Source organism: Gopherus evgoodei, unplaced genomic scaffold (genome assembly GCF_007399415.2).
Source record: "Gopherus evgoodei ecotype Sinaloan lineage unplaced genomic scaffold, rGopEvg1_v1.p scaffold_149_arrow_ctg1, whole genome shotgun sequence".
In the NCBI taxonomy this organism is placed as follows: domain Eukaryota; kingdom Metazoa; phylum Chordata; order Testudines; family Testudinidae; genus Gopherus; species Gopherus evgoodei.
The window spans coordinates 36,179-59,294 of NW_022059812.1; the positions used below are offsets into that span (position 1 = coordinate 36,179).

A 23,116-nucleotide genomic window follows, 5' to 3' on the forward strand; every position below is an offset into this window, starting at 1 on the left:
GCACCGGGCTCATGCCTGGTTCGCCGGGCTTTAAGCAATGTGCGGCCTGTAAGAAGCCTATGCCGACCAGCGACCCTCACGACGCGTGTCTGAAGTGCCTGGGGGAATCGCACAGGTCGGAGAAGTGCCGCATTTGCAAGGCTTTTAAGCCCAGAACAAAGAAGGAGAGAGACCAGAGACTTAGGACTCTCCTAATGGAAGCGGCACTTGACCCAGCAGCTTCACAGACCGTCATCTCTACACCGGCACTGGATCGCACCAGCACCGGAATGACTCCCCGGCACCGACCTTCCCCGGCACCAGGTGCAGAAGCAAGACCCTCGAAGTCTGCAACTCCATCCAGGCAGACTTGAGTGGAGCTCCCGGCATCGACATCTGCCGCGGCGCTACCGGCACCGTCGACTCTGGGTCCGGTGGGTCCGTCGAGTCCGGTCCCGCCGAGCTCCCCCATAAGATCTGGGGTTGAGCTATTGGTCCCATCGACTCCAGAGACCTTCGCCTCGGCACGGGACCTCATTGCCCTGACTGAGTCAACTCAGCCTCTACCCCCGGTACCTCCGGTGCGGGTAGCGTCCAGGGGCAAACCCATGATGACGGCGCCATCTCGGGACTCACGCTCGCGGTCGAGGTCCCAACACCACGGTCGCTCAAGATCCCGCCGCCGCTCGCAGTCCCGGCAGCGCTCCCCTCGGCGGTACCGGTCGTACTCGCGGCATCGATTGGCCTCCAGACGATCACGGTCTGGTTCCAGCTGCCAATACCGGCACCAGGACTCTAGGAGCCAGTCCCGCTGTCGATCAGCGCACCGGTCGACCTCACGGCACCGAGCTGGTGGCAGGTCCCGGTCGACCTCACGGCACCGAGCTGGTGGCAGGTCCCGGTCGACCTCACGGCACCGAGCTGGTGGCAGGTCCCGGTCCCGATCCCAGCACCGAGGCAGCGGCCGGTACCGGTCCAGATCCCGGCACCGAGACAGAACCCGGTCCCGATCCCGGCACCGGTATGACTCCCGGTACCGGTCCCCGGCACCGAGAACATCTTCGGTGCCGGACCACGGAGACTCTTACCAGCCACGTTCGGCCCCTCCATAGCCTTCCAGACAGCCGTCGGTGTCATCACAGGCGGACAGCGTATACGCACTGGGCACCGACAGACAAGCGGCTCTTTTCCAAGACCCTCCGCAACAGGACCAGGGTCCGCAGCAGTGGGGGTTCTGGACACCCTGGGCGTACCATCAAGCCCAGGGCCCCCAACAGCTTCCTCCTAGGCCTGCAACGGCAGAGAACAGGGCGCCGGAGGCGTCGTTTTCTCGCCCCCCTCCCTCCCCGGACGGGGAGGACGGATCGAAGCAACAAGACCCTGGTCTCCCTCCTGAGCCAGAGGCGAGGGCTGAGGCGGACCCCCCGCTGGACACTTTCTTGCCGGGGGTCTCCTCATCCTCTTCTCCTGACGAAGCGGTGACTGGCACTTCCTCCAATAGCCCTCCTCCGCTAGATCTCAGGGCACATCAGGACCTCCTCAGGCACGTAGCACAGAATCTGAGCCTGCAAGCTGAGGAGGTCTCTGAGATCGAGGACCCCGTCGTCAGCATCCTCTCCTCCGATGCTCCCACCAGGGTCGCCCTACCCTTCATTAGGACGATCCAGGCCAACGCCAATACAATCTGGCAGTCACCAGCCTCCATCCCCCCTACTGCGAGGGGCGTCGAAAGGAAGTACATGGCCCCCTCCAAGGGCTATGAGTACTTCCACATTCACCTGACACCATGTTCCCTGGTGGTGCAGTCGGTGAACGAGAGGGAGCGTCACGGACAGGAAGCCCCAGCCCCCAAATCCAAGGAGGCCAGGCATATGGACCTCCTCGGCCGCAAGGTCTATTTGCTTGGGGCCCTTCAGCTCAGGGTTTTCAATCAACAAGCCCTTCTTAGCCACTACGCATTTAACTCTTGGGTGGCAGCGGACAAGTTCAAAGAGCTGCTGCCACAAGAGGCTCGTCAAGAATTTGCGGCTATTCTTGACGAAGGCAAGAAGGTTGCACGAACCTTGTTGCAGGCCTCCTTGGACGCTGCAGACTCGGCTGCCCGTACCCTCACCTCGGGGGTAACGATGCGCCGCATCTCCTTGCTTCAGGTTTCTGGCCTTCCACCGGAGCTCCAATACACCATCCAGGACCTCCCGTTCGAAGGCCAGGGCCTGTTCTCGGAAAAGACAGACCCCAGACTAAAAAGTCTTAAGGACAATCGGGTCATTATGCGCTCCCTTGGGATGCACATGCCTGGGACGCAGCGCAGACCCTTCCGGCCGCAGCAACAGCAGCAGCGTCGGCCATACCCCCAGTTCCGCCAGCGGCAGGACCTTAATAGGCGCCGCGGCATAAATGGAAGGCGCAGACAGTCGGGGAACCAAGAGGGGCAGAATCAGAGCTCCTCCAAAGCCCTGCATGGACCCAAACCTTCGTTTTGAAGATGCGCCCGAGGGCACAGTATCAGTTTCCCCCACGGATCCTTCCCCCCCGTTTTCCAACCGCCTTTCGTTTTTCCTCCAGGCGTGGACCCAAATAACATCCGACCGCTGGGTCTTACGCATGGTGCAGACGGGATACCGTCTGCAGTTTGTATCATTTCCTCCCTCCCGCCCCCCTTCCTCGTCCCTCTTCAGGGACCCCTCTCATGAGCAATTCCTTCGACAGGAGGTACAGACGCTCCTCAACAAAGGAGCTATAGAGACGGTTCCGGAAAACGAGAAGGGCAAGGGGTTTTATTCCCGCTACTTTCTGATCCCCACGACCAAGGGAGGCCTCAGGCCTATCCTCGACCTGCGAGAGCTCAACAAATGCCTAGTGAAGTTGAAGTTCCGCATGGTATCCCTGGGGACCATTATCGCATCCCTGGATCCGGGAGACTGGTATGCCGCCCTCGACATGCAGGACGCTTATTTTCATATTGCCATATGGCCACACCACAGACGTTTCCTTCGATTCGTGGTGGGCCGCCTTCACTACCAATTTGCAGTCCTCCCATTTGGCCTTTCTGCGACTCCGAGGGTATTCACAAAATGCATGGCCGTCATTGTGGCACATCTTCGGCGCAGTCGCATTCACGTGTTCCCTTACCTAGACGATTGGTTAATTCGGGGCACGTCGGAGCTGCAGGTCTGCAGCCACGTCCGCAGGATCACCGGCCTGTTTGCTACCTTGGGCCTCATGATCAACGTGGACAAGTCCACCCTGCTTCCCTTGCAGAGGGTGGAGTTCATTGGGACCGTCCTGGACTCCACCGTGGCCAGGGCCCTTCTGCCATTGCCAAGGTTCCAGGCGTTGTTGGCGATCGTTCAGCACTTGCTGGCAGCCTCCTTGACATCGATACGGACATGTCTAACCCTGTTAGGCCATATGGCAGCCTGCACATTTGTGACCGGGTACGCACGGCTCCGCATGAGGCCCCTCCAGTCGTGGCTCATCGCACATTACCGGCCGGCAAGGCAACCACTAGACATGCTGATCACAATCCCCCAGGGGGTGTTGGATTCTCTCAGCTGGTGGCTAGACCAGTCCGTAGTGTGTGCGGGGCTTCCATTCCACCCGCCCCAGCCCTCGGTGTCCCTAACGACGGATGCCTCAGATCTCGGCTGGGGGGCCCACCTGGGAACCCTGAGAACACAGGGCCTGTGGTCCCCACAGGAGGTGAAGCTACACATCAACATGCGGAGTTGAGAGCGGTCCGCCTTGCTTGTCAAACGTTCTGTCACCAGCTTCGGGGTCGTTGTGTCGCGGTATTTACCGACAACATGACGACCATGTACTATATCAACAAGCAGTTGTCACGAGGCGATGCGACTCTGGGACTTTTGTATAGCCCACTCCATTCACCTCATGGCTTCCTTCCTCCCCGGAGTACGGAACATGCTGGCGGACCGCCTGAGCAGATCCTTCCTCTCGCACGAGTGGTCCCTTCGCCCTTCGCCCGGACGTCGCCCTCTCGATCTTCCAGAGGTGGGGTTGTCCCCGCGTGGACCTCTTCGCGTCCGGGGGGAACAGGAAATGCCAGGCGTTCTGCTCCTTTCAGGGCCGGGAACCCGGGTCTATAGCGGACGCCTTCCTTATTCCGTGGACGACCCACTTGTTCTACGCGTTCCCCCCGTTCCCGCTGGTCCACAGGGTCCTTCTGAAGGTGCACCGGGACAGGGCCCGCGTGATCATGGTAGCCCCGGCGTGGCCCAGATAGCATCGGTACCCCATGTTGCTGGACCTGGCCATAGCCGACCCAGTTCCCCTGCCCCTTCACCCGGACCTGATCACCCAGGACCACGGAACTCTCTGTCACCCGGACCTCCAGTCGCTGCACCTAGCAGCGTGGCTCCTGCGTGGCTGACCAGTTCTGAGTTGCGCTGCTCCACCCCGGTACATGAGGTACTCTTGGGCAGCAGGAAGCCTTCCACTAGAGCGACATACTCTGCCAAGTGGAAGCGTTTCTCCTGTTGGGGCGTGGAGAAAGGTCTCCTCCCGATGGAAGTTTCGGTGGCCAATATTTTGGACTATATTTGGTCCCTCAAACAACAGGGCCTGGCGATATCGTCCCTGCGGGTCCACCTGGCGGCTATCTCCACCTTTCACCCGGGTGGAGATGGCCGCTCTGTTTTCTCTCACCCGACAGTGACTAGATTCCTGAAGGGGCTGGAATGTCTATACCCTAACGTCCGACCCCCTGCCCCGACCTGGGATCTTAACCTGGTGTTGTCTCGGCTCATGGGGCCCCCCGTTGAGCCGTTAGCTACTTGCTCCCTACTCTATCTTTCTTGGAAGACTGCCTTTCTAGTAGCTATTACCTCAGCTAGACGGGTGTCGGAACTCCGGGCTCTCACGGTAGACCCCCCGTATACAGTCTTCCATAAAGATAAGGTGCAGCTGAGGCCGCACCCTGCCTTTCTCCCCAAGGTGGTCTCAGCCTTCCACGTCAACCAAGAGATATTCCTCCCGTTTTTTTCCCCGAAACCTCATTCTTCAGGCAGGGAGCAACAACTCCACTCGCTTGATGTCCGTAGGGCTCTCGCGTTCTATGTGGAGAGGACCAAACCGTTCCGCAAATCCCCCCAGCTTTTTGTGGCAGTAGCGGACCGCATGAAGGGGCTTCCCATTTCCTCGCAGAGGTTATCCTCGTGGGTAACATCCTGTATCAGGACCTGCTATGAGCTGGCCCACGTTCCTACGGGCCGTGTGACTGCGCATTCTACCAGGGCGCAGGCGTCGTCGCTGGCTTTCCTCGCCCGTGTGCCCATCCAGGAAATCTGTCGGGCAGCGACCTGGTCATCGGTCCACACCTTTGCTTCCCACTACGCCCTGGTCCAGCAGTCCAGAGAGGACGCGGCCTTCGGATCTGCAGTGCTCCATGCCGCGACTTCTCACTCCGACCCCACCGCCTAGGTATGGCTTGGGATTCACCTAACTGGAATGGATGTGAGCAATCACTCGAAGAAGTAAAGACGGTTACTCACCTTTGTAACTGTTGTTCTTCGAGATGTGTTGCTCACATCCATTCCACACCCGCCCTCCTTCCCCACTGTCGGAGTAGCTGGCAAGAAGGAACTGAGGAGTGGGCGGGCCGGCAGGGATATATATCGGGTGCCATGGCGGCGCCACTCTAGGGGGCAACCTGCCGGCCCACTAGAGTTGCTAGGGTAAAAAGTTTCCGACGAGCGTGCATGCGTGGCGCGCACACCTAACTGGAATGGATGTGAGCAACACATCTCGAAGAACAACAGTTACAAAGGTGAGTAACCGTCTTTTTCTATCCCTAGCTCTAGAAAGGGATTGATTTCTTGTAGGTTAGAGCAAGAGGGGCTGGAAATCAGGATTCCTGGGGTCTGTTCTTGGTTCTTGCACTGACTCACTGTGTGATCTTCAGCAAGTCTTCCCCCTTTCTCATTTAGGGACCATACTGACATCCATGCTCTCCCATAGTTAGATTTACGAAGATTGATTAATGTTATAAAAGTCTTCTATTTTAAGCGCTACATGTTTATTATGAATTGAACTGGTAGAGGCTGTGTCCGGGACTTTCTGTGGTGGGGTGCACTGCATAGTGGGTGCATGGTGGCTGCACTGGAAGGAGTGGAGGGTTGCAGGACCAGCCATAACCTGAGGAGCTGGCTGACTGATCCCTGCAGTGGGATGAAAGGGGGGTTTTAGTGGGTGGGCGTTCCCCATCGATCATTCTCTCTATTCCATTTCAGAACCAAATAACAACCTGATTCCCACTGTGGCTGGAGTTATCACTGCAGTTGTCCTGATTGGTGGTATAATTGGAGTAGTCATCTGGAAAAATAGACTCCCAGGTAAAGAGCCTGGGATGGAGGAATTCCCTGGATTTGCCGGGCACTGCACACCCGCCTAAAGACAACAGCAATACAGGAGCCAGTGTCAGTGTGGTGTAACTGCCCTACAGCAGGACTGAGCTAATAACACTCAATGGGAGCTGCTGGAGGGCCAGACCCAGAAACTGGTTGTGGGTTACAGTTTAGATGGGGTTAGGTTTTCCAAAGAGCTCAGCAGCTAGTGCACTGAGGTCTCGGAAACTGTCTCGTTGTGTCTTTCTCTCTTGCCAATTGTGAGCGCCTGGGACCTTGAGTCCATTACTGAGCGCCAGGGGTCTACGCTGGGCCAGGAACCACGGTTCTAGCTGCGGACACAGATCGGAGTCAGTTCCTGCCTTGGGAGCTGCATTCACTGAAATTTGCCTTTTCTCTGCAGGGAGGAATGGAGACGGCTACGCTGTAGCTTAGGGTAAGTGGCAGGAGACTCATCGCCTCTTTTCAAGTGGTCATCTCTGAACAATCGTCAGTATTTGCTTGTGTATTTTAGCCTAGAGGCACTGACAGGATATCCTCACTCCCACTCATAGGCCTTGTCTACTGTCAAAGGTCTCATCCCCACTCTGAACTTTAGGGTACAGATGTGGGGACCTGCATGAACACCTCTAAGCTTAACTACCATCTTAGATCTGGTCTCGCTGCCACCATCCAGATTCCTGAGTTATCTGGAAAACTCTCTTCCCCTCCAAAAACCTTCCCTTCCCTGGGTAGCCTTGAGAGACTTCTCCCCCAATTCCCTGGTGAGTCCAGATCCAATTACCTTGCATCTAAAAAACGGGGGAAAAAATCAAGTTCTTAAAAAGAAGGCTTTTAATTAAAGAAAAGAAAGGTAAAAGAAGAAAACCTCTGGGAGACAGGTTATAAGCTGATTTCACAGACAACAGATTTAAAATACAAGATGTTCCCCTGGGCAAAAACCTTAGTAAACACAAGAATATCCAATTTGATAATTCTCCCTAATTGCACAAAGACAACTTACGAAAGAAAATGAACATAAACCTATTTATTCGTTTCTAAAACTTGCTACTCAAGAGGCTGGTTCCTTGATCTTTTCCACTCCAGCTGAAACTGACTCTAAACAAAGGAAATTTCCCTCCTTCCATTTGAAACACCTTGTTCCCCCGTTGGTTCCCCTGTCAGGTGTCAGCTAGGCTAGGTGAACTTTTTTAACCCTTTACAAGTAAAAGAGGCATTAACCCTTAACTATCTGTTTATGACATCTACACTGAGGATTTTAGGGAAATCTCCAACTATTGCTCTAGTACCATAGGTTCGTAGGACTGGAAGAGACCTTGAAGAGAACACCGACTCCAGTTCCCTGCACTCATGGCAGGGCTAGGTATTATCTAGACTAGGGGTGGCCAGCCTGAGCCTAAGAAAGAGCCCAGTTTTACCAATGTACATTGCCAAAGAGCCACAGTAACACGTCAACAGCCTCCCATCAGCCTCCCCATGCCTCTTGCCTGCCGTGATCAGCTGTTTCGTGTGCGCAGGAGGTTCTGGGGGATAGGAGGTTTGAGGGCATGGTAGGCTTGGGAGAAGGGGTGGAGTGGGGGCACGGCCTCGGACAGAGCAGGGGTTTGAGCAGTGAGCACACTCCCCCCCCCCCCCGCACACTGGAAACTTAGCATCTATAGCTCCAGCCCCAGAGTCAGTGCCTATGCAAGCAGCCGCATATAAACCTCTGAAGAGCCACCCATGATCTAGACCATCCCTGACTAACCTGCTCTTAAAAACTTCCAATGGGGGAGATTCCACAACTTCTCTAGGCAATTTATTTCAGTGCTTAACCACCTTGGCAGGATTTTTTTCCCCTAACGTCCATCCTAAGCTTCCCTTGCTGCAATTTAAGCCCATTGCTTCTTGTCCTGTCCTCAGAGGTTGATGAAAACCATGTTTTCCCTTCTCCTTGTAACAACCTTTTATGTACTTGAAAACTGTTATCACATCTTCCCCTCAGTCCTCTCTTCCGTGACTGAAAGAATTGGTTTGTTTAATCTTCCCTCATAGGTCATGTTTTCTAGATCTTTAATCGTTCTTGTTGCTCTCTTGTGGACTTTCTCCAGTTTGTCCAAATCCTTCTTGGACACAATACTCCAATTGAGGCTGTATCAGCACAAAGTAGAGCGGAAGAATTACTTCTCATGTCTTGCTTACAACACTCAAGCTAATATATCCCAGAATGATGATTGCTTTTTTTGCAACAGTGTTACACAGCTGAGTCATATTTACCGTGGGATCCACTATGACCCGTAGATCCCATTCTGCAGTACTTCTTCCTAGGCCATCATTTCCCAATTCAGTTGCACACGTAAAGGATATTTCTTCCTAAGTGGAATTGTCTCCAATACATTCCAAGAACTTGTTGGATAATCTGTCCCCTGCGATGTTATTTTCTCAACAGAGGTCTTTTTTGTTAATGTTGAGTGGCTGTAGACACATGTTCTATAACTTTGCTCAGAAGAAGTCTAGATGATAGCGGTTAAAAACACCTGAACTCCATCTCCTCAATTACTCCATCTTTGCTATCACTGGTAGAATTGCATTGCTTGTGGGTATGGGTCCCAATTTTGCTCGTGTAGACAAGGCAATAGGAATGTATATGGTGGTTTAGGGATGAATTATTATCCCCCTAGAGCTGTGCTATGTTTGGCTGAGTGTGACCCTGAAAGTGTCTGACCTGCTTTTAATGTTACACTTCTTTTGACTTACCTGAAAGTTAGTTTGGTGCTTGTGAAATCTGAGCCTGATCCAAAGCCTGTTGAAGCCAATAGGAGTCTTTCCATTGACTTCTGATCAGCACCATTTTGTTGCCTCGATGACAGGTAGTTTAGATCCCCTCCTCAGTTGTCTCCTGCAGTTAGCTTTAGGAGCAGACCAAGACAGAAACTTTGGGAAATATTTTTACATAAATTACTGACTGCATCTGAGGCCATCTAATGCCTGGCAGCAAGAGTTGGTATAAATTGCACAGATCGGCCGGGCCCTGCTAGGGTTTAGGAATCCAGCTCTCTCTTTACTCTCTCAGCATGCCTCCAGCGGGCAATGGGGTGTTTGAGAAGTGACAACAAAACCTCCTCAGAGCACCACCTTTCCTCCTACTGTTGGCCCTCAATCGTGCCTCCCTCTCTCCTCATTACTCGAGAACAACAGAAACTCACATGCAAGAACCTTGTTAACGTGGGGTTAAGGTTGCAGGTGCTCAGCCCTGCCCTGGGCTCCCTGTATCCTTTCAGAATGGGAGTGTTTAATTCCCAGAAGTCAAAAGTTGGCAGACCAGGATATACAGAGGTATTACGGCCAAATTCACAGCCACAAAAAACGCATCACAGACCATGAAATCTGTACAGTTTTCACAGGGGAGACCAGCATTTTTCAGACGGGGGGTCCTGACCCAAAAGAAGGTTGGGGGGCATTGCAAGGTTATTTTAGGGGATCACAGTATTGCCACCCTTATTTCTGTGCTGCCTTCAGAGCTGGGTAGCCAGAGAACGATGGCTGCTGGCCGAGCACCCAGCCCTGAAGACAGCGCCCCACCAGCAGCAGTGCAGAAATAAAGGTGGCAATACCATGACCCATATACAATAACCTTGTCGCCCCCAGCCCCTTTTTGGGTCAGGACCCCTACAGGTATGACACAGAGACATTTTAGATTTAAATAGCTGAAATAATGAAAATTACAATTTTTAAAATTCTTTGGCTGAAATTGACCAAAACGAACTGTGAATTTGGTAAGGTCTTAATTATGATGCTTCCCATGCAACTTGAACTCTTCACCAGTGGATCTGGGAAAAGGAAGAGGGAATAGACCAGTACCGGGCCAAACCAAACTTGCCCTTGTCTCTGTGCCCAGCATCCCTCTTCATGGGGCAAGTTCAGATGCTAAAATAGGGAAAGAACAAGTTAAAAGTTACTTGGACAAGTTAGATGTCTTTACGTCACCAGGACCTGATGAAATGCATCCTAGAATAATCAAGGAACTGACTGAGGAGATATTTGAGCCATTAGCTATTATCTTTGAACTCATGGAAGACGAGAGGTTCCAGAAGTCTGGAAAAGAGCACATATAGTGCCTATCTATAAGAAGAGGAAACAAGGGCAACCCAGACTGTTACAGACCAGTCAGCTTAAGTAATGGAGCAGATCAGTAAGGAATCAATATGGTAAGATAATGGAGCAAATCATTAAGGAATCAATTTACAAACATCTAGAAGATAATAAAGTGATAAGTGATAGCATGGATTTGTCAAGAACAAATCATGTCAGACGAACCTTAACAAGCCTTGTGGATAGTGGGGAAGCAGTAGATGTGGTATATCTAGACTTTAGTAAGGCTTTTGATGCAGTCTCATGACCATCTCATTAAGAAACTAGGGAAATACAACCTAGGTGCAGCTACTATAAGGTTGGGTGTATAACTGGTTGGAAAACCGTTCCCAGAGAGTAGTTATCAATTGTTCACAGTCAGCCTGGAAGGGCAGAACAAGTGGGGTTCCGCAGGGATCAGTGCTGAGTCCGGTTTTTTTCAATGTCTTCATCAATGGTTTAGATCATGGCATAGAGAGTACACTTATAAAGTTTGCAGATGATACCAAGCTGGGAGGAGTTGCAAGTTTTTTGGAGGACATGATTAAAATTCAAAATGATCTGGACAATATGGAGAAATGGTCTGCGGTAAATACGATGAAATTCAATAAGAACAAATGCAAAGTACTCCTCCTGGGAAGGAACAATCAGATGCACACATACAGAATGGGAAATGATGGCCTAGGAAGGAATACTGCAAAAGGGATCTAGGGGTCATAGTGGACCACGAGCTAATATGAGTCAACAGTGTGACGCTGTTGCGAAAAAAGCAAACATAATTCTGGGATGTATTAGCAGGAGTGTCGTAAGCAAGACACAGGAAGTAATTCTTCCACTCTACTCCACACTGATTTGGCCTCCACTGGAGTAATGTGTCCAGTTCTGGGCACCACATTTCAGGAAAGATGTGGACCAATTGGAGAGAGACCAGAGAAAAGCAGCAAGGATGATTAGGGGTCTGGAAAATATGACCTGTGAGTTAAGATTGAAAGAACTGGATTTGTTGAGTCTGGAAAAGAGAAGACTGAGAGGGGACATAACAGTTTTCAAATACCTAAAAGGTTGTTACAAGGAGGAGGGAGAAAAATTATTCTCCTTAACCTCTGAAGATAGGACAAGAAGGAATGGGCTTAAATTGTGGCAAGGGAGGTTTAGGTTCGATATCTGGAAAAAGTTCCTTACTGTCAGGGTAGTTATGCACTAGAATAAATTGCCTAGGGAGGTTGTGGAATCTCCATCGGAGATTTTTAAGAGCAGGTTAGACAAGCACCTGTCAGGAATGTTCTAGATGGTTCTTGGTCCTGCCATGAGTGCAAGCGACTGACTTGATGATCTCTCGAGGTTACTTCCAGTTCTATGATTCTATACTGTCCACGCTGTTCTGTGCAGCTCCATCGATTAAGACGGGAATTGCTGTTGATAGGCAGAGGGTGAGGGTGAAATCTTTGGTCTGCTTGAGGGACCCATCTGGACACAGACCGAAGGGGACAGAGTTGAGGATGTTTGACAGGAGTATCCGTAGCCCAGCATCTTCTACTTTCCTAGCTGTTGAATATTGAATATTCAGTGCTCCCATTCTAAAGAGGCGTGAAGAGCACAAAGCAGTGCTGACCCCCTACAATGGTAACGTTTTTTGCATGTGAATAATGGAAATCCATGGCAGAGTCAGGTGATGACTGTTCTCTTGGGATAGGAGTCCCCGTATCTACTAACTGCACTGAAACCTGCTTTGTGAGAGATGCTAATATACTCTCTCTTCTCCTCCTCCTCTGCACAGCAAATGACCAAGGATCTAGTGGCTCTGACGTATCTGCCAAGGATAAGTGACCAGGGGCTCTAGCCTAGGGGTTCACTGTTCTCACTGAATTTCTCTGGAGAGAGACACCTAGTCCAAGTAACTGGACCCCGAGTCTCACTGGCCTGTCCTTTCTAGCAAACCAGCCCCAAGGAGCAGAACAGGGCAGTTCTGGGTCTCTTTCTTCCCTTTTATTCACACTGTGGGTGCAGGAACCGATTTGCAACCAAATCCCCCTTGTTTTCTTTGCAATTAATTTAAGTGTGAAAGACTAGTGAGAGGGATTTCTCTGTGGCTGCTGATACAGCATTGGCTGAGATCAGCTTTTGTAATGATAAATCCAGCTGCTTCAGAGAACAGTCTCCAGTGATACTGCAGGGAGGAAGCAGGAGGAACAGAGTCTGGCACCTGAGGCTCCAGGAACACAGGGTCTTTGACACTTGAGCTAAGAGCTTTGTCAGTGGGGTTAGAGATTTTGTCCACTGAACATTGCAGCCACTAGGGGGACCATCCCACAGCAGAGTGCACTGTCATAGCACAACATTATGGCAGGTTCCCTTTAATAGATGTTGCATGTGTTTAACTTTTGCAGCTTAACAGAGCTTGTTGGAGTCTGTGCCACAACCTGAGGGGATCCCAGAGAGGAAGATTGATGAGCTCTAGTCTGTCTGCCTACAAGAACCAATCAACCTCTCCCTAGCTTTTCTCTGGCACTTGGAGCGTCCCATGTGGGATTTCTAAGCTCATCTGTCTGCTCACTGAACCAATTTTTTACTTTTCAGATGTAATAGTTTTCTGTAAAAATGTTTTATTTGCACAAAATAATTTCCAAAATTTTAATGGATAAAAACTTCTTTAGTAAGATTTTAGTATTTGCTATATTTAGTGTGTGCAGTCTGTGCTCTGTGCCATGCAGTGCTGTTTGCACACCCTGTACCATACGCTAGATATGTGAGCAGTAACTGCTTGTGTGTATATAGTGGGGGATGTGTTTTTGTTTTTTCTCTGCAGAATTTCATGATTATAACATGGTCAATTTCCTGGTCTGCTCGCAGCTGGTAGCACTGTTGCCATCATCAGCCGAGAGAGGCTGTTGGACAGGAGTAAGTGTCTGCGTTTTAGTTTATAAGTGCCTCTGATGTCCTTTTCACCATTCATAGAGCCATAGAAATGCTGGGCTAGAAGGGACCTCAAGATGTCATCAAGTCCCGCCCCTGATCTTGGGCAGCACCAAGTAAACCTAGACCAGTCCTGACAGGTGTTTGTCCAGCCTGTTCTTAAAAACCTCCAAAGACGGGGATTCCACATCCTCTCTAGGCAACCTGAAGTTGGGCATTTTTCTAATGTTGCGTTTGTAGACTGTACCTCAGTTTCCCCCATGTGCTGCATGTCTAACCAAGGTGGGAGGGGGGATGTCTGTTGTTGCAGAGGACCAGGTGTGACCCAGTCTAGCAGCTGGGACCCCAGACCAGGGCCTTGACACTTTGTAACTTAGCGACTGATGACCCGAAGGCCCATCCCAACTTGGAGCCAGACAGTTATGAGCAGCAGAGAGAACGAAGAGCTGAAGAGAGGATGATCTGGAGATTGGTTTGTCCAGGAAAGAAGACAAAAAGAGTGGAGGTGGGGCCTCGGAGGTGACACAGGGTGGGCTACAGAAAGGAGTCGTCACTTCTGGGCTGGGAACAAAGAGCAGCCTGAGCCCATCTGGAAGGGGACAGACCCAGATGGACACCCCGGAGAAGAACATCTTGCGCTGTGCTGCAGATGTACAATAAACACTAATGTGTTGCTCTGGCTGAGAATCACTGCCGGCTAGAGAGAGGTAGGAATGCTGAAGGCTCAGACATGCAGTACTAGGAGGCAGAGGAGAAGCCTACAGCTTAAACTCTGAGGAAAGAGAGTTACCTTACATAGGGTCAATACTATGAAGAATGGTTCCTCCCAGGAGCCAAGAGAGCACTGGCCTGTGAGTCTGTGACAACCCGTTCCACAGCTAACTCATTATAGCTAGAAGGGTTTTCCTAATGTCTAAACTAAATTCCCCTTTCTCCTACTATCAGTGCACCTGGACAACGATTGGTCACCGTTCTCTTCATAGCAGTCCTTAATGCAAGGGTAGCTAATTATTTTTTGTCAAGGTCCAAATTTCTTGGTCCAGATATAGTCACAGTCCAGACTCGAGAAACATTTATCACACCACAAGTGCCCCTGTTCAGTGAACACATGCAGTGCTGTGAAATATACTCAGGGCCTATGTTGTTTATATTCTTGGTGCATTAAATGAAAAATAAAATCAAACCACTGTATAGCCTAAAATAATCTCGAAGAAAGATGTAATTTGTCTGAAACTTTGAGAAAGTATTTAGAACAACGTCAAATAGATGCAAATAGTAGCATTAAAAATACTTTTAGGTAACATTAAGTTTTGTATGAGTTTTGTCAAATGCAGTTATTGTAGGCATATCTGCATATAGATAAACATATTCAAAATTTTTTCAGCTTTTTGTCTTTTTAACATAAGTATCAGAATTTGAAAGAAACACTTAGTACACCTGAACTCTTTTTATGATTCAGGCCTTTCCATTGACACCCACCCACCACCAGTTCTGCTGCCAAGCCAGTTTTCCTCATTGTGTATTTGGTTTTTCTTCTCTATGTCTTTGTTGAATTTCATTTTGTTGTCTATTGCCCAGTTCTTCAGTTTATCCAGATCCTTCTGAATATTAGCTCTATCTTCCGAAGTGTTAACTGCCTATCCCACCCCTGCAGCTTGTGTCATCTGGAGCATTGGTTAGTATGCTCTCTATACCTAAATCCAGGTCATTAATAAAGATGTTTAACACTGGACCCAGAACAGATTCCTGTGGAACCCCACTTAAGACCTCCTCTGTTACCCTCACAATTTACAACTTTCTCCTCCCCCTCCAGGTGCAATGACCCTCTACGGGTTAACAGGACCTTTTTCCTGTGAAAGAGCCTTTTATCACACAATGAATATTCTTTAACATGTACATGTATTTGTGATGGGTTCAGTCACAGTGACCCTCTTGGAGACAGTCACTCGATGTGTTTGGGTACCACTGAGAACCACCCTCCTTCCAGAACGGGTGCCCCTCCATTCCTGTCGTGGTTAGCCATACAGTCTAGTCAGCTCTAGCACAGACTCAGAGGTTGCGCCATGCCCTTCTGCAGTTCACAGAAACAGATTCACTCAGCCCAGGGGCTTCTTGGTTAACAGGGACTTTCCCAGCACCCAGTGCTCAGTCTCTCTGGGAGCCTGAACCCCAAATAAATCTGTTTTACTCTGTATAAAACTCATACAGGATAAATCATAAAATATCTGCCCTCTAGATCACTAATAGATATGTACAGCTGTTTACCTCCCCTAGGTACCAATTACTTACTTTGGGCTTATTATTAAGCAAAACTGATTTTATTAAGTATAAAAAGTAGGATGTAAGTGGTTTCAAGTAATAACAGAGAGAACGAAGTAAGTCACAAAGCAAAATAAAAATGAGCAAGGCTAAGCTGATTATACTAAGAAATCAGTTACAAATGTTAACTTCTCACCCAAGTTGTTACTTGAGATAAAATTCTCAGGTCAGATCCCTTTTGTGACCTGCGTCCAGCCTGTTCTCACCCATCTCTGTGGTTACAGTTCTTTTGTTTCCAGGTGCTTGCAAGTATCTTTTTGTTGTAGGGAGGCCATCTCTTAAGCCAGCTGAAGACTCCTATTGTTTGCTTCCTCCACTTATATAGAACTTCCCTAAGACTGGAAACTTTTGTTTGAAATCCCACCCCTCTCTGGAAAAGCACAAGCTGCAAGATGGGTTTCAGTATCTGCTGACAGGGTCACATATTTCTGTAAGACCCCAGCCTCCATTCTTCCTGGGTTAGCCCAGCGGTACACAGGAAGGCTTGCAGGTACGGGGCCATTGTTTCTGAAGCACCCTTAATGGCTTCCACTTAATATGTTTACATCAGTAATACAGGTTTATATCATATTTCTAACTTTAGATATAAGAATGATGCATACAAATAGGAAAGTCAAATTCAGTACATTACTTTTTCAGTGATACGTTACAAGAGACCTTTTACATAAAGCATATTCCAATTACACCATTTTCACATTCATAAGCATATGGAGTGCAATGTATTTGTTTGTAATCGACTATTGATTAACAGAATACACACACCAAGCATCTGATGCTCACCACTGCCAATAAAGCAGACAGACATCTCCTAATGACTAGTCAGGGTATGGCTACACTTGAAACTTTAAAGCGCTGCTGCTTCAGTGCTTTGAAGTGCGATTGTAGTCGCGGTGCCAGTGCTGGGAGAGAGCTCTCCCAGCGCTGCACGTACTCCACATCCTGATGGGGTTTAGCTTGCAGTGCTGGGAGCTGCGGCTTTGTTTACACTGGCGCTTTACAGCGCTGTATCTTGCAGCACTCGGGTGTGTTTTTTTCACACCCCTGAGCGAGAAATTTGCACTGTAAAGCGCCAGTGTAGCCAAGGCCTCAGTGTTGTGTCTTCTGGGGCCCTGGCTTCTTCACAGTCTGCTCGTGTAAGATTAAAAATCCTAGCATATCTGGTCTTGAGCTGTATCTCTGAGTTAGGTTCCAATGAGCTTGTTTTCTCACCCCTGTTATATAGTTAAAATGAGATTTCTTATATCTTCACCAGTTGTTTTCCTCAAAGCATGGCTGTACCCTACATCTAACCAATCCTAACCCCTAATGGGCTAAAACTATTTCTCTGGCAACAACAAAACATTGTAATTTTACTTATCAGCAAAAGCAACTTCTAACAAAAGCTCACACAGGTTCCCGGTAAGAAACTTGCAGAAACTCAAGGTTAGCTTTTCCATAATCCTTTCCATTCCAGTGAATCTGTGATTTTACTGGATCTATTCCTCTTAGTAATGCTGCAGCTAATACTTCTCTATCTGTCTAAGGCCTGGTGTACACTGCGGCGTTATGTTGAATTTAGCTGCGTTAAGTCGATTTTAAAATGATTGCGTCCACACAACCAACCCCGTTCCGTCAACTTAAAGGGCTGTTGTCATAAACAGATAGTTAAGGGTTAATACCTCTTTTACTGTAAAGGGTTAAGAAGCTCAGTAAACCTGGCTGACACCTGATCAGAGGACCAATAAGAGGACAAGATACTTTCAAATCTTGGTGGGGCAAAGTCTTTTGTGTGTGCTCTTTGTTTTGAGAGTTGTTTGCTCTTGAGACTAAGAGGGACTAGACATCAATCCAGGCTCTCCAAATCTTTGTGAACCAGTCTCTCATATTTCAAACTTGTAAGTAACAGCCAGGCAAGGCGTGTTAGTTTTATTTTTGTTTTCTCAACTTGTAAATGTTCCTTTTTGCTGAGAGGACTTTACCTCTGTTTGCTGTAACTTTGAACCTAAGGCTAGAGGGGGTTCCTCTGGGCTATATGAATCTGATTACCCTGTAGATTATTTTCCAGCCTGATTTTACAGAGATAATTTTTACCTTTCTTTTCTTTAATTAAAAGCCTTTTTTTTCTTAATATCTGATTGATTTTTCCTTGTTTTTAGATCCAAGGGGATTGGATCTGGACTCACAAGGGATTGGTGGGGGGAAAGGAGGGAGGATGGTTAATTTTGCCTTGTTTTAAGATCCAAGGGGTTTGGATCTGTGTTCACCAGGAAATTGGTGAAGTCTCTCAAGGCTACCCAGGGAAGGGAAAGTTTTGGGGGGACAGGGAATGATTCAGACACTGAAAATCTGGATGGTGGTTGCTTAGAAGTGTCCATGCAGGTCAGAATGGGGAAGGAACCTTGACATGGTGGTAGGGGTGGGATCATTGTAAACCAAAGGCCAGTAGGATTTTTTTCTCCTTTCTAACTGCTTAGAAAGCAGCCTGAAGGCAGGGGTGTTAAGTTTTTTTTAACAAGGGTCTTTGTTAAGAAAAGACTTCAAGCTGTGAGCAAGCAGCCAGCAAAAGGAATTTACAAGCCAAATTGTTTTTCTTTCTTTCTACCTCTCAGGTATAGCTAGTTAGAAAGTCTCTGTTAACCAAGCAGCCCTGAGCTGAGTGCATCCCAGTTTCAGTGAACTGCAGAGAGGTGTGGCCAAACAAGAAAGAAGGAAAATGAGTATCAGTAACGAAGCAACAGAGAAAGAAAATGAACATAAGAGACAGCTGGAACTAAAACAATTAGAAATTAGTATTTTGGAGGCAGAAAATGCAAGGGAAGAAACTGCTCACAAGAGAGCTATGGAGGCGAAACAAAAAGAGATGGAGGAGAAGGAAAAAGAAGAGAAAGCCAAAGGCACTGACCACTGGAGGGCTATGGAGATACAGAGGGAGGCCCACAAGCAGACCCTGCAATTAGCAAGGGCTAAGCAGGATGTGCCAACTAACCCTAACAACCCTTCTCCAGGTACTGTTTCCCATCTCAGAAAATTCCCCACCTACAAGGCAGATGATGATATTGAGGCCTTAGAAAATTTCGAAAGGGCCTGCCATGGGGACAGCATCGCTACAGACCGGTACATGATATAGCTGAGGCCACAGCTCAGTGGACCCCTAGCAGAGATGGCGGCTGAAATGCCTAAGGAACTCATGAACGATTATTAACTTTTTCAAACCAAGGCCAGAATCAGAATGGGGCTCCGTCGGCAGTTCAGAGCCCTAAGGTGGAAACCAGATGTGTCATTTACCCGACACGCTTACCACATTGGAAAGAATTGGAATGCCTGGATATCAGGAGCAAGTGCTAACTCTCTGGAAGAGCTGTCCTTCCTAATGCAAATGGAACAGTTCTTAGAGGGTGTTCCTGAGGAAATAGAAAGCTACATCCTAGATGAGAAGCCCAAAACTGTAACCGAGGCGGGGGAGATTGGAGCCAGATGGGTGGAAGTGGCAGAAAAGAAAAAAACTACTAGTAAGGGGAGCGAATATCAGAGGGGACAAACTGAAACCAAACTCTATCACCGAGGGCAACCCAAGGCCCCACCTACAACCCAAGGAAAGCCCCAGACACCTTATTATCCCACCTCACCAGTCTCCAGCAACCCCCCTCAGCCCAGTGACCAGTCAGCTGGGTGATGTTTTAAATGTAATGAACTGGGACATATAAAGACCTACTACCCCAAGAACCCCAACCGATTACAGTTCATTACACCACAATCACCCCAAAGATCCCCAGGCCCAGATGCCTCTCAAATACCCTCGTAGCGAAGGGAAACCTTGAGAGTAGGTGGAAAGAAGGTTATCACGTGGAGAGACACCGGGGCACAAGTGTCAGCTATCCACCAATTCTTAGTGAACCCCAAATTCATCAACCCAGAGGCCCAAGTGACAATTCACCCATTCATGTCAAAATCTTTAAACTTGCCTACAGCTGAGTTACCTGTCCAGTACAAGGACTGGTCAGGAATGTGGACTTTTGCAGTCTATGACAATTATCCCATCCCCATGCTACTGGAGGAAGACTTGTCCAACCATGTGAAGCTGGCCAAGAGGGTGGGAATGGTCACACGCAGCCAGGCCAAGCAAGCTTCCACACCCATCCCTGTTCCTGAGCCATCCACAAGGACGCCGTCTGTGTTACCAAAGACCCAGACAGAGGTGGTGAAACTGGATCCCCTGCCAATGACTGGAACAGCCATAGTGCATCCAGTCCCAGACCCGGAACCGGAAAAGCAACCAGCACCAGAACCGTTGCCAGCACTGACTCTAGCACTTGCAAACTCATCTACAACTCCAATACCAGAGGGCACCAGCGGGCCTGAACTGGCAGAACCAGCTGACAACCCTACCCAAGAGGCTCAGCCAGAGCCTGAAATATCACATAGTGCACCAGAGGAACGCTGTTCACAATCAACTAAAACAGCCGCATCCCCTACATTGTTTCCAGAGGGACCAAGCCCAAGTCCACAGTCTAAGGAGGAGCTGATGTCTTCAGCCTCAAGGGGACAATTCCAGGCTGAGCAGGAAGCAGATGACAGCCTTCAGAAAGCTTGGATGGCTGCATGGAGCACCCAACCGCCTCTCAGCTCTTCTAACCGATCCCGATTTGTTGTAGAACAAGGACTTTTATACAAAGAGACTCTTTCTGATGGACATCAGGAAGACTGGCATCCTCAAAGACAGTTGGTAGTTCCAACTAAGTACCAAGTAAAGATCTTGAGCTTATCCCATGATCCTCCTAGTGGTCATTCTGGGGTGAACAGAAACAAGGACCGGTTGGGAAGTCTTTCCACTGGGAGGGAATGGGCAAGGACGTTGCTAATTATGTCCGATCTTGTAAGGTGTGCCAACGAGTGGGAAAGCCCCAAGACCAGATCAGACCCCCTCTACAGCCACTCCCCATAACTGAGGTCCCATTTCAGCGAGTAGCTGTGGATATTCTGGGTCCTTTCCCAAAAAAGACCCCCAGAGGAAAGCAGTACATACTGACTTCAATGGATTTTGCTACCTGGTGGCCGGAAGCAGTAGCTCTAAGCAACACCAGGGCTAAAACTGTTTGCCAGACCTTAGCAGACATTTTTGGCAGGGTAGGTTGACCCTCCGACATTCTTACAGATTCAGGAACTAATTTCCTGGCAGGGACCATGAACAATCTGTAGGAAGCTCATTAGGTGAATCACTTTGTTGCCACCCCTTACCACCATCAAACCAATGGCCTGGTGGAGAGGTTTAATGGGACTGTGGGGGCTATGGTACGTAAATTCGTAAATAAACAGTCCAGTGATTGGGACCTCATGTTGCAGCAGTTGCTTTTTGCCTACAGGGCTGTACCACATCCCAGTTTAGGGTTTTCACCATTCGAACTTGTGTATGGCCACGAGGTTAAGGGACCATTACAGTTGGTGAAGCAGCAATGGGAGGGGTTTACGCCTTCTCCAGGAACCAACATTCTAGACTTTGTAAGCAACCTACAAAACACCCTCTGACACTCTTTAGCCCTTGCTAAAGAAAATCTAAAGGATGCTCAGGAAGAGCAAAAGACCTGGTATGATAAACATACCAGAGAGCGTTCCTTCAAAGTAGGCGACCAGGTTATGGTCTTAAAGGCGCTACAAGCCCATAAGATGGAAGCGTCATGGGAAGGGCCATTCACGGTCCAAGAGTGCCTGGGAGCTGTTAACTATCTCATAGCATTCCCCACCTCAACCCTAAAGTCTAAAGTGTACCATGTTAATTCTCTAAAGTCCTTTTATTCCAGAGAACTAAAGGTTTGTCAGTTTACAGCCCAGGGAGGAGTTGACACTGAGTGGCCTGAAGGTGTCTACTACAAAGGAAAAAGTGACGGCGTGGAAAAGGTGAACCTCTCCGCGACCCTTGGACGTCTGCAGCGACAGCAGATCAAGGAGCTGTGCACTAGCTTTGCACCAATGTTCTCAGCCACCCCAGGACGGACCGAACGAGCATACCACTCCATTGACACAGGTAATGCTCACCCAATTAGAACCCCACACTACCGGGTGTCTCCTCATGCCCAAGCTGCTATAGAACGGGAGATCCAGAACATGCTACAGATGGGTATAATCCGCTCATCTACCAGTGCATGGGCATCTCCAGTGGTTCTAGTTCCCAAACCAGATGGGGAAATATGCCTTTGCATGGACTACCGTAAGCTAAATGCTGTAACTTGTCCTGACAACTATCCAATACCACGCACCAATGAGCTATTGGAGAAATTGGGATGTGCCCAGTTCATCTCTACATTAGACTTAACCAGGGGGTACTGGCAAGTACCGCCAGATGAACCCGCCAAAGAGAGGTCGGCATTCGTCACCCATGCAAGGGTGTATGAATTTAATATGCTTCCTTTCGGCCTGCGAAATGCACCCGCCACCTTCCAAAGACTTGTAGATGGTCTCCTAGCAGGATTGGGAGAATCTGCAGTTGCCTACCTCGATGACGTGGCCATTTTTCTGATTCATGGGTAGAACACCTGGAACACTTGGAAAAGGCCTTTGAGCGCATCAGGCAGGACTAACTGTTAAGGCTAAAAAGTGTCAAATCGGCCAAAACGGAGTGACTTACTTGGGACACCAGGTGGGTCGAGGAACCATAAACCCCCTACAGGCCAAGGTGGATGCTATCCAAAAGTGGCCTGTCCCAAAGTCAAAGAAACAGGTCCAATCCTTCTTAGGCTTGGCCGGGTACTACAGGCGATTTGTACCACAATACAGCCAAATCGCTGCCCCACTGACCGACCTGACCAGAAAGACACAGCCAAATGCAGTTCAGTGGACTGATGAGTGTCAGGAGGCCTTTAACCAGCTTAAGGCGACACTCACGTCTGACCCTGTGCTAAGGGCCCCAGACTTTGACAAACCATTCCTAATAACCACAGATGCATCTGAGTGTGGTGTAGAAGCAGTTTTAATGCAGGAAGGACCAGATCAAAAATTCCATCCTGTCGTGTTTCTCAGCAAGAAACTGTCTGAGAGGGAAAGCCACTGGTCAATCAGTGAAAAAGAATGCCTCGCCATTGTGTATGCCCTGGAAAATCTACACCTATATGTTTGGGGATGGTGCTTCCAGCTACAAACCAACCATGCTGCGCTAACGTGGTTTCACACTGCCAAGGGAAATAACAAAAAACTTCTTCGATGGAGTTTAGCTCTCCAAGATTTTGATTTTGAAATTCAACACATTTCAGGAGCTTCTAACAAAGTAGCTGATGCACTCTCCCCTGAAAGTTTCCCAGAATCAAGTGGTTAAAAATTGTCCTTGAAATTGAAAATTGAAATTGAAAAATTGAATAATTAGTAATATATGTAAAGGTGCATGTGTTTTATTAATCTGTTTATTCTAAAGTTCTAGAAAGAAATCACCGCCAGTGTGGTTCCACACTGTTTGAGATTTGGGGGGC

The 23,116-nt window shown here is 48.9% G+C and overlaps 1 protein-coding gene across 4 annotated transcripts in view; it reads left to right on the forward strand.

Annotated features, from left to right (window-relative positions):
* Positions 1-14,742, forward strand: part of LOC115639910 (class I histocompatibility antigen, F10 alpha chain-like) — a 42,049-nt gene extending 27,307 nt beyond the window's left edge. For 2 of the 4 annotated variants that reach the window (XM_030542836.1, XM_030542839.1), the window contains 3 exons: positions 6,228-6,329; positions 6,745-6,777; positions 12,839-14,742. In XM_030542836.1, the coding sequence (XP_030398696.1) occupies positions 6,228-6,329; positions 6,745-6,776 (134 nt within the window). In that variant the 3' untranslated portion in view covers position 6,777; positions 12,839-14,742. Of the gene's footprint in view, positions 1-6,227; positions 6,330-6,744; positions 6,778-12,228; positions 12,271-12,838 lie in introns of all 4 variants that reach the window. The other 2 variants (XM_030542837.1, XM_030542838.1) reach the window with 2 other exon arrangements.
* Positions 14,743-23,116: the final 8,374 nt, after the last annotated feature.